This window comes from Labeo rohita, chromosome 22 (genome assembly GCF_022985175.1).
Source record: "Labeo rohita strain BAU-BD-2019 chromosome 22, IGBB_LRoh.1.0, whole genome shotgun sequence".
NCBI classification, from domain to species: Eukaryota; Metazoa; Chordata; class Actinopteri; order Cypriniformes; family Cyprinidae; genus Labeo; species Labeo rohita.
The window spans coordinates 52,593,610-52,604,386 of NC_066890.1; the positions used below are offsets into that span (position 1 = coordinate 52,593,610).

General features: G+C 35.1%; 2 protein-coding genes across 4 annotated transcripts; both read left to right on the forward strand.

The window, feature by feature from the left end:
• Positions 1–386: 386 nt before the first annotated feature.
• gpd1b (glycerol-3-phosphate dehydrogenase 1b) lies at positions 387–5,422 on the forward strand. The gene is made up of 8 exons (XM_051094605.1): positions 387–548; positions 1,472–1,649; positions 1,836–1,976; positions 2,074–2,212; positions 3,415–3,527; positions 3,607–3,843; positions 4,178–4,284; positions 5,030–5,422. The coding sequence occupies exons 1-8, from the start codon at positions 508–510 to the stop codon at positions 5,124–5,126; spliced, it is 1,053 nt and encodes a 350-aa protein (XP_050950562.1). The 5' UTR covers positions 387–507; the 3' UTR covers positions 5,127–5,422.
• Positions 5,423–5,572: 150 nt separating this feature from the next.
• On the forward strand, positions 5,573–9,028 carry LOC127153518 (uncharacterized). 3 transcript variants are annotated; one of them, XM_051094607.1, is made up of 4 exons: positions 5,573–7,443; positions 7,862–8,182; positions 8,322–8,358; positions 8,469–9,028. In XM_051094607.1, the coding sequence occupies exons 1-3, from the start codon at positions 7,005–7,007 to the stop codon at positions 8,339–8,341; spliced, it is 780 nt and encodes a 259-aa protein (XP_050950564.1). In that variant the 5' UTR covers positions 5,573–7,004; the 3' UTR covers positions 8,342–8,358; positions 8,469–9,028. The 3 variants fall into 3 exon arrangements, with proteins under 3 accessions (XP_050950564.1, XP_050950565.1, XP_050950563.1); XM_051094608.1 differs by having other exon boundaries at positions 5,573–6,882; positions 7,108–7,443; positions 8,322–9,028; XM_051094606.1 differs by having other exon boundaries at positions 8,322–9,028.
• Positions 9,029–10,777: the final 1,749 nt, after the last annotated feature.

The window sequence follows — 10,777 nt, forward strand, 5'->3', positions numbered from 1 at the left end:
CACAGTTTTGGCGCCTAAATGCCAACTGAACTTTCTGAGAGACTTTAGCACAAACACGTTTTGTGTACATTTGAAATATATCTGTGTCGTTTATTCAAATAAAGCAATTGTTATTGATAATATGCCTACTTACATTTCGTTGAACTATGATTACCTTGAGATGTTTACCTCAGGAGTGTCTCGGGCGTCTGTTTTGTGTAAAATACGCGACAGTTTCGTGCTTTAGTGATTGTAATAGCCTACATAAAATTACACTTTAACCTTTGTAGTTTCGAGTCTTAAATCTCACTTAATTCGCAACCTCAATACTGTACTAATGATACTTTCTAATAATACTAAATCTTCGGTCAGTCAGTCCTGTCTTCCTGTCAGCCAATGCGCGTTAAGGGGAGTGAGGCGCGTTCACGGGCTATTTAAAAGCGCGCCCACAGAATTTGCTCCGGTCCGTCAGCGGCTCTCAAACACACCGAAGTCCTACAGCCAGTCCACCCGGGACAGACGCACAGTATGGCGGCCAAGAAAGTCTGCATTATCGGCTCTGGCAACTGGTGCGTGACATTTATATTGCGTAATTGTTTTACACTGTTTGTGCCGATTTATGTTTTACAGTAGTAACGCAAATCTGTTGTGTAAAGTATATTTGAAAACAGTCGGTTTTAAAACATAAAGAGAATATATTTCTATTTTTAGTAAGTTGAATAAATGCGGTATATGTTGCACGGCTCCCCTCTGCGGATATCAGGTGCAAACCAGGAATACTTAACCTCGCTGCTGATAATATTCTTGAAAATCACAATCACTACATACGCAGTGTGAAATATTTTTAAATTTAAATATTTTAATAGATTTTATTTATAACGTATTAGATATGCATAAAATGATTATTATATACGATGTTAAAATGTGCAGTGTTTTGCTTGCTGATGTAATATTTGCTGAGTAATGATTGACCCAGGTGTCCAGTGATCCTCATTAAGCCAAAAGAATAGACTGCACTCTTTTCTTTCTGACCTATAAACTTAAGGCTGTTTTATGGCGTTGCAGATACTGAAGTAAGGCTGTCATATGATACGGATTATCATCCGTAATTAGAATCTTAATTACATGTTTCAGGCTTCCAGTGTTAGAGTATTATTAAGTTTATATTTAGAAGGATTTATGATTGCAGACACAAGTTTGAGTATTTTTTTAATGTTGATCTTTATAATGAGTATCTTCAGTGAATACTTCCACAGTAGTTAATATGTTCACCATAATGTTAACCACTTCAGCACCTGTTCAGTTGCAAAAGTCAGGTGTCAACCTGTAGTTTAGAGAATGTGTGTCACAGTAATTAAGTTCTCTTTTAGGTATTCTGTTAATTAAGCCCTCAGTGGATGTGCAGCTGTCATTATGTAATCCAGCAGCAGTACTAGCCGCTGATTATCTAATACAGTTTGTCTGTAATGTCAAAGTTCTTTCGTTTCCTCAGGGGTTCTGCCATTGCCAAAATAGTGGGCGCCAATGCAGCAAAATACAACACGTTTGATAACACGGTGAACATGTGGGTGTTTGAGGAGATGGTCAATGGACGAAAGCTTACTGAAATCATCAACACTGAACATGAGAATGTGAAATACTTGCCTGGACGCAAGCTGCCACCCAATGTGGTGAGAACGTTAACTATTATTGCTTACTTGTTAACAGTGATAAATTTAGTACTTATAACAGTGAAGTTATAATGTGAGGAAGCATATCTTTGTTTACCAATCTTGAAATGTATGGAAAAGAGCATCAAAGTGGTGTTTGATAGAAAAGTGTAATAAACCCAGTGATAAATGGCTGATTTTATTCAGGTGGCGGTTCCAGATCTGTTAGAAGCAGTAAAGGGTGCCGATATCCTCATCTTCGTCATCCCTCACCAATTCGTGTCCCGAGTCTGTGACACCATCAAGGGTAACATCAAAACGGACGCTGTAGGAATGTCCCTCATTAAGGTGAGTTTTCTGATACGCATTTCTTACTTCATGTAGTTATGTTTTAGTTTGCACCTGGCTCTGCAGCACTGTTATATCACTGTGTGTGTTTCGTAAGGGTGTGGATGAGGGTCCTGACGGACTGAAACTGATCTCTGATGTCATTAGGGACAAACTCGGCATCACCATGACTGTCCTGATGGGTGCCAATCTGGCTAATGAGGTCGCTGATGAGAAATTCTGTGAAACTACTATTGGTAAGTACACAGAAATGAAAATGTTAATGAAAATGTGCCCATATATGCCACTGTAACTACAGTTGAAATCAAAGGCTTACATACACCTTGCGGAATCTGCAAAATGCTAATTATTTTACCAAAATAAGAGTGTTTGATTCTTAATATTGTGTTGTTACCTAAATGATGCACAGCTGTTTTTTTTTTTTTTTTGTTTGTTTGTTTGTTTTAATGAAAGTTGTTCATTAAAGTTCCTTGTTTGTCCTGAACAGTTAAACTGCCACTGTTCTTCAGAAAAAAAAAAATCTTTAGGTCCCACAAGTTCTTTGGTTTTTTAGCTTTTTTGTGTATTTGAACCCCTTTCAACAATGACTGTATGATTTTGAGATCCATCTTTTAACACTGAGGACAACTGAGGGAATCATATGCAACTATTACAAAAGGTTTGGGGAAACAATGCATTAAGAGCTGAGGGTGAAAACTTTTGGAATTTGAAGATCAGGTTGTATGTAAGTTTTTTTTTTTTTTTTTGGAAAACATGTAAGTGTCTTCTGTAGCTTCTGAAGAGCAGTACTCAGAAAAAAAACAGGAAAAAAAAAAAGATATTTAGGCAAAATAAGAAAAATGTACACATCCTCATTCGTTCAAAAGTGTTCACCCTCAGCTCTTAATGCATTGTTTCCTTCTAAAGCATCAGTGAACATTTAAACCTTCTGTAATAGTTGCATATGAGTCTCTCAGTTGTCCTCAGTGAGAAAGGTTGGATCTCAAAATCATACAGTCATTGCTGGAAAGGGTTCAAATACACAAAAATGCTGAAAACTCACAGAATTTGTGGAACCCAAAAGATTTTTCTGAAGAACAGCGGTCAGTTTAACTGTTCAGAACAAAGAAGTAACTCATGAACAACTATAACTAAACAAAAAGAAAAACACAGCTGTGGATCATTCAGGTAACAACACAGTAAGAATCAAGCGTATGTAAACTTTTAAACAGGATAATTTTTATCATTTCAACTATTATTTTTTCTTAAACGTCTTTTATGTGAAATCTTATTCAGGTCAGTACTAAATAAAAAATAACATGCATTTTGTATGATCCCTCTTTTTTTGATAAACAATTAACATTTTGCAGATTTTGCAAGGTGTATGTAAACTTTTGACTTCAACTGTATATACAGCCACTATATTTCTTTAAAAAATCAATAATAATTTTGTGTTCAGGATGTAAAAGTAAAGCTCACGGACCCCTGCTGAAGGAGCTCATGCAAACACAAAACTTCCGTGTGACAGTGGTGGAAGAGGCTGACGTTGTGGAGATCTGTGGGGCGTTAAAGGTAAACCTTCTCCCATTCTTTTTAAGCATAAAGCGTTTAGATGAATAAAAGCCAACTGATGAATTTTTTTTTACTGCAGAATATTGTCGCAGTGGGTGCTGGTTTCTGTGACGGTCTGGACTTCGGTGACAACACCAAGGCCGCCGTGATCCGTTTGGGTTTGATGGAGATGATCGCCTTCGCTCGGATATTCTGCACGGCCAGTCCGGTTTCTCCCGCCACGTTTCTGGAGAGCTGCGGTGTCGCCGACCTCATCACTACCTGCTATGGAGGACGCAACCGCAAAATCGGAGAAGCATTCGCTAGAACAGGAAAAGTATGTTTGACCTTCAGGTTTGAATGTTAAACACTGACAGATAAAGGTTCCAAAGGGTGTTTTTGCAGTGATGCCATAGAAGAACCTTTTTTGGTTCCCCAAAGAACCTTTCAGTAAACAGTTATCAAAAGAACCTTTTTGAAGAACATTTAAAAAATCTAAAGAACCTTTTTTGACTATACAGAACCTTTTATGCATTTTCCAAAGGTTCCATGGATGTTCAAGGTTCTTAATAGAACCATTGATGCCAATAAAGAACCTTTATTTTTTATGTGTGTACCTTGTTTTCTCTCGCTGTTCTTGTGCATCGTTAAATATTTTGGTTTGTTGTCAGACTATCGAGGAGCTTGAGAAAGAACTGCTGAATGGCCAGAAACTTCAAGGTCCGGCAACCGCAGCAGAAGTTCATCAGATCCTCAAACACAAAAACCTGGTGGAAAAGTAAGTATCTTTCTGTTCTTCAAAGTAACCGATTACATATAATAAGATTACAAAAATTAAGTACTTGTAATTAAATTTTAAAATGCTTGTAATCAGACTACAGTTACTTTTTTTTTTACTGATTACCTGATTACACATTCTTCAGACAATAGCAATAAATTATTCAGAAATGCTTGAATTTCCCTAATTATTATTATTATTTTTTTTTTTTTTTATCTTTTAAATTATCCTTTCTAAAATAGCCTACAGCTTATACATATTCAGAAATTCTTCAGGTTTTGTTTTCGAAAGTCTTTATGTATTTGAGTTTTGGCTAATGGTCACATGACATGCTGGTAAACAAATGATTTTTTTTTTAGAAAGTGTTTTATTTTGATTGTTACTTTAAATGATTCGTTTTAAGGAATTATATGCTTTAATAGCTTTTCATTAAATTCACAAACCCTAGTTTGGGAAAACTGTAATGTTTAATGCACTTCTTGTTGCTAATAACAATGAATGGAATATATTTTCTTTGTTTTTGTGTTTTTATATCAATAGGTACAGGATTATCTTATTTAAGTCAATGATAAATGAGTTACATCAAAAGTAATCCAAATCTAATCCAAAAGTAGTCTCACTATATTAACGAAAATGTGTAATGTAATGGGTTACGTTACTAATTACAATTTGTAAGTAATCTACCCAGCACTGTTCACGATATGGAAAACATGTATTTATATCAACTTACTCTGTTTCTCTCCAGGTTCCCTCTGTTTAATGCAGTCTATCAGATCTGTTTTCAGAGTCACCCGGTCAAAGAGTTCGTCACCTGTCTACAGAACCATCCAGAACACATGTAAACATCATTATGGACTTTACGGCTGTTTTAGTTGTTTTTTCATTAACACAGTATGAAGGATTTATGTCTAAATGTTGTAAATTAACAGTACATAAGATTTTATTTTGGATAAAATGCAGTGCAAAGGAAGTTTGTCCTGTTTTGAAGTCATACACTCTCATGAAGTATTTTTAACATTTCCTGTTCTGTAATTTTGCAGCGAATGAAAAAGTGCCTTACAGTTGAGTCCTCAAAAGCATTTATTTTCTGGAAAACAAAGTTTCTTTGTTTGTGTGCCATAAAAATAGATTTTGTTCACTCTCTTCTTCTGTAAGTTTGTTTGTAAAATCATTTGTGATTTTGCTATCGAGTCCAGTGCGTCTCTGTACATTGATATTACTCTCTAACACACACGGAATGTGACCTTTACTTTCGACAGCTCCCTGTGAGGCTTGTTCACCTTTAACATTTTAGGGGTTCAACCTTTGACCTTTTCTTGAGAGCAAGTAGCTCCTTACCTAACGCAAAATGGAGTGTTTCAATTGCATACGTTTGCAAACTGGACTGATCTAAATTGCACTGCAGAACAGATCTTATATTTAAAACAGATATTAAACGAAATTGTGCAATGCATGAATTTGTTTTGATTTAATGTTAGAATCACGTCAGGTCCATTCATATTTTTTTTTACTTTCATTTTCACTTTGTGAAAGGTCAGTTGCATGTTTTACTTTTAGGCCTGCGCCTTGTTTTGATCATTATTACTGGTTTCTTAACGTTCCTTCTGAGAACAGCAGTATTTATAGCGCTCTCTATCGGCGCTATTATTAGAGATGTGATTTTCCGCTTTGGACACTAGAGAGCGTTATTGCGCTTGTGCTACACTTGCCAACAAATCTAGCAGAACAAACCGTATTGTATGTGATAGAGCAAATCACTATGCAATGCACTCGAAATTCAGTTAAATAAAACGTGCTGTAAATTTCAAACAAAGGAGCACAGTGAAGGGTTCGGGTTAATATTTAATTATGAAAGTTAGCAAATAAAACAATCTAGAGCTTTAGTTGAGTTTCTGGATACTGTACCACTAATAGACTATTCAATTTCAGACATCATGACACTGACGGATAAACGCAACACTATAGACTAATAATATACCAGACTGTAAACATTTGCCTTGTGTTATAGTTTAAGCATTATATGATGCATAAACACTAAGCTACTCTTTTAACCCTTGCCACCTTATTTCAGTAGCTGTTATAGACAGATGATTAAAGATAATTAACGACAATAGCCTACATTTTTGGTATATATATAAAAAAAAAAATAAACAAATATTGCACAAATTTCAAAACCAATTAATTAAACATCAAGTTATACTATACATGTATTAGTTTAATGGATGCAGAATTTATTTAGGTCCCAAATTAAACCCCAAATGTTGTTAATAATAACAACTTTGCTCGACAGCAGCCTTCAAAATTGTTAGAAGAATGAAAATGAAGTTCACACTGCGAAGAATACAATATACTAACACAATAAACGAACATTTATACAGCAAAGCCTGAAGACTTGTTTTTCTGCAGTCAGATTAAATAACTGCACGAAACGTAATTACGTCATCGCGTTACAGTGCGTAAGGAGCCTCCCATATTATAACTTTTGCTTTAGCAAATGAAACCGAGGAACAAAATCTGTATAATTGTTTAGGCAAAAAAGAGAGAAAATGAAGTTTGTTTCAAAATTGCTCTCATTGCTCATGTATTTACCCATTTATGGTAAGACGGTACAATAATGCCAGTATGGTCGTGTGATCAAGCTGCAAAAGATCCTCCGTGAGACTCGTATGTTTGTCTGATGAGTGCATGTGTAAATCAGTGATGTTCTGCTGTTTGTTTGCATGTATCACTATTCAAGATCTTTAGAAAAACATTTTCACAGCACTAAACAGTTGTGCAGTTTTGCTCGGCTTATGATTGACTCCTCATTTTTTTTTTCTCCAGTTGTGTCTGATTTTCACACATGCATAGTGTTTGTAACTGAGGGAGATTCAGTCACTCTAAATTATGCTGAGGCATTAGGAATTGAAGATGAATCGTTTACTTGGAGAATTGACAAACTTATGGCTGGACACAATGGACATTTCTGGAATCGGTCTAACTGTAAAGATGTTCAGTGTAAGGACCGTAATAAGCGACTCCGAGACAGACTGAAAGTGCATCAAAATGGATCCCTGACCATCACAAACGCCACAATCACAGACTCCGGAGGTTACTGGTTAAAGGTCGAGCATCCAAGGTTCGGCGACGATGTTAGATTCTACTCTGTTGTTGTTCGTGGTGAGTCCTGTTTAAAAGCAAGTCATGTACATTTAAATCACATTGTTAGTGTATTTAGATACCATTCAGAAAGTTTTTGGTTATTTTTACTCCAATTTATCTCATAATTTTGTCAAAGAAAATTAAATCTCTTTAATGGTGTGGAAAATAACACTTCCTAAAGTATTATTATGGGTAATATTTATCTATGTAGTATTCACGTCTAGTATGATGTTCATTAGATCATTTGTGAGACTCATGTTTGTCTGATGAGTGAATGTGTGAATCAGTAATGTTCTTCTGCTGTTTGTTTGCATGTTACACTATGAATCCAGACAGATTTCTCTACTCTACTGATCGGTAGAAAAAAAAGTTTCAACACATTTTCCTGTTGTTCAGTGTTGTTTGATTTATAATTAACTGTTCATTGCTACTTCAGGTTTTTTCAGTTTTGATACAGATGGAGTGTCAGTGCTGGAGGGAGATTCAGTCACTCTACACACTGGTCATCAAATGAAACAAGAGCAAGTACTTAGTTGGTATTTCAATAACACTGTCATTGCTGTAATCTTTGGAGATCTCAGTAAGATCTGTACAAATGAGAGATTCAGAGACAGACTGAGGCTGCACAATCAGACTGGATCTCTGACCATCAGGGACATCAGAACCACAGACTCTGGACTCTATGATCTACTGATCAATAGCTACCGTGGTTCCCGCAGCAGAAGAAGGACCAAGGTCTTTCCTGTTGCTGTTCATGGTGAGTCATTATGTTTAAAAGGAAGCCTTGTATATTTTAACTGGTCTTTTATTTCATCATCATTGACTTTTGTTCATCAACCAAAGTGCAGAGAAAGTAACTTGTGTAACTTGTTTCCTTTTTTCTCTCTCTCTCTCAGTAAAAGATCCAGCTGAATGAGATGAAATAGAGAGAAGGTCAGTGGTGGAGGGAGAATCTGTTACTTTAGATACTCATGTAACAAAAAAACCAATAACAGTTCAATAACATGGTATTTTAATGACACTCTCATTGCTGAAATCACTAGAGATCAGCGTAAAATCTGTACAGATGTTCATTGTAAAGATACTGTTGGGAGATTCAGAGACAGACTGAAGCTGGATCATCAGACTAGATCATCACAAACAGCAGAACCACAGACTTTATACTGATCAGCAGCAGCAGATTTAGCATCATTAGGTTTTTTCAGTGTTACTGTCACTAGTGAGTATCGTTGAGTTGTGATACATGAAATATCAATCTTTGTTCATGTAGGTGGCTGATTAAGAGTGAATGATCGGACAATCCTCAAATGCAAACTGTGTGTGTTTTGCCTTGAGAACAACCATACATTTGTGTTGTGTTTTGCTTTCTTTTTAATATATTCTTCATTTATTCTTCATTCATTAATCATTTGATCATTATATTCATTTATATATTCATTTTATTGATTCATTCATTTATATTATATTATAGTTGTTTATATATATATATATATATACAGTAGTCAACATTTGAAGTGGATCAAAATCTTTCAGTCAAAGTTGTCCTAAAACCAAAACAATACCTTATTCTTGTCTTAGGACAACTTTGATGAACTATTTTGATCCACTTCAAATGTTGACTACTGTATATATATATATATATATTTTATTTTTTTCCCAATGTTGTTTAGTCTTATGACTGTGTAGTTTCAACATGAATAAAAATGCGCAAGAATACATGATATTTAATTTACATTTAATTACTGTTAAAATACATTTTGCCTTGTGTTTTTCACCTTCTGTCTATTCATTTTTAACCCAGTTAGTTCACCCAAAAATGAAAAGTAGCCCATTATTTACTCACCCTCAAGGCATTCTAAGTGTATGTGACATTCTTCTTTCAGATGAATAGTTATATAAACAAATGTTCTGGTTCTTCCAAGCTTTTTAATTGCAGTTTTTTTTTTTTTTTTTTTTAACAGTCCAAAATAAGTCCAATAACGCATCCATCCATAATAAAAAGCACCTCATATGACTCCAGGTGGTGAATAAAGGTTTCCTGTAGCCAATCAATGCATTTATGTAATAAATATACAAAATGAAAACATTTTGTAAACAGTTTTCTCTAGCTTGCGCTAACAGTCGTACATGCAAGTTGCTCTGGGCGGATGACATAAGACGCATGCGCCGATGAGAAGTGACAAACATGGATGCGCAGAGGAGAGAGCAAAACAAAACATTGGTCACGAATTAGAAGTACAAAACAAGGATTTTGATATAAGCCAAGAGGCTTCTTTTTTTTTTTTTTTTTTTTTTTTTTTGCAGTTCTTGCTGCCTACATCATGCTTGACCTTCCCAATATGCATCTGTCACATAAACAGTCTCGTGAACAGTCTGTTAATTTGCATTAGACAAAGAAAAACCCTGATTTTTTTTTTTTCTGAATCCTCATTTCTCTTTGGTTGAAGAAATTAAATTATCTTGGAGCCTGAGGATGAGTAAATAATCAGGAAATTTTCATTTTGGGTGAACTATTTCTTTAAGGTGTACAAAAAGATCTTTTTACTGTTCACATGGATGTTACATACATCAATCTTTATAAACTGTTGAACTGAACTGAATTGAACTGAACTTGTGAACTTTATGAACTTAAATGGATGCAGTCACGACATAACTAATGTCTGTATTGTCAAAAATGTACAGTAGTCAGCGGGATTTCTAATTATTGGATTTATTAAATACAAAATAGAAAACATTCAATTCAGGTTAATACTGCTAATGTAACACTCTGAAAGGGACTACAAATGATCCAACCAAAGCTGTGGGCCCCGCCTGGGCAAGCATTAATTAATGTCATTAATACTATGGTATTGGTGTGGTATTGTGTGTGCACTCCTTTGGATTTCCGGGGAAATGTAATTACTAATTTATTTTTGGTAAACCTTTGAAATACTTCACCCAGTCATTGCCTCCGGTTATGACAGTTAGGGTACATGTAAAAACTCCCACCTCATTTTCTCCTGCAACTTCAAAATTGTCGTACAAAACCAGAGTTTACAAAGGGAACATGCAAAGAAGATCAAAAAAAAAAAAAAAAAAAAAACAGTAAAAACAGCGATGTAGGAAGATTTTGAAGTTGAAGGAGAAAAAGAGATGGGAGTTTTTACACATACCCTAACTGTCATGACCGAAAAAAAAAAAAAAAACAGTTCACACTGAGCTAAACAAGATGAGCGTTTGAGGTTAAAAAGTATATAAATTGTAATTTATTTATAGAAAATAACCGAGCATGTAAGGGGAGACCAGGGATGGGTGTAACATTTTTGGCATCTCTGTCTGTATTTCTGTTTTTAAATGATTGCTGCAGCAACAT

What these genes read in the sequence shown, in the direction of transcription:
- gpd1b (XM_051094605.1), top strand. Translation starts at nt 508, where the DNA reads ATGGCGGCCAAGAAAGTCTGCATTATCGGCTCTGGCAACTG. An exon ending in ATTATCGGCTCTGGCAACTG is followed by an intron (nt 549 to 1,471) that starts GTGCGTGACATT and finishes TCGTTTCCTCAG; the next exon opens with GGGTTCTGCCATTGCCAAAA. An exon ending in TAGGAATGTCCCTCATTAAG is followed by an intron (nt 1,977 to 2,073) that starts GTGAGTTTTCTG and finishes GTGTTTCGTAAG; the next exon opens with GGTGTGGATGAGGGTCCTGA.
- LOC127153518 (XM_051094606.1), top strand. Translation starts at nt 7,005, where the DNA reads ATGTATCACTATTCAAGATCTTTAGAAAAACATTTTCACAGCACTAAA. An exon ending in CTACTCTGTTGTTGTTCGTG is followed by an intron (nt 7,444 to 7,861) that starts GTGAGTCCTGTT and finishes TTGCTACTTCAG; the next exon opens with GTTTTTTCAGTTTTGATACA. An exon ending in CTTTCCTGTTGCTGTTCATG is followed by an intron (nt 8,183 to 8,321) that starts GTGAGTCATTAT and finishes TCTCTCTCTCAG; the next exon opens with TAAAAGATCCAGCTGAATGA.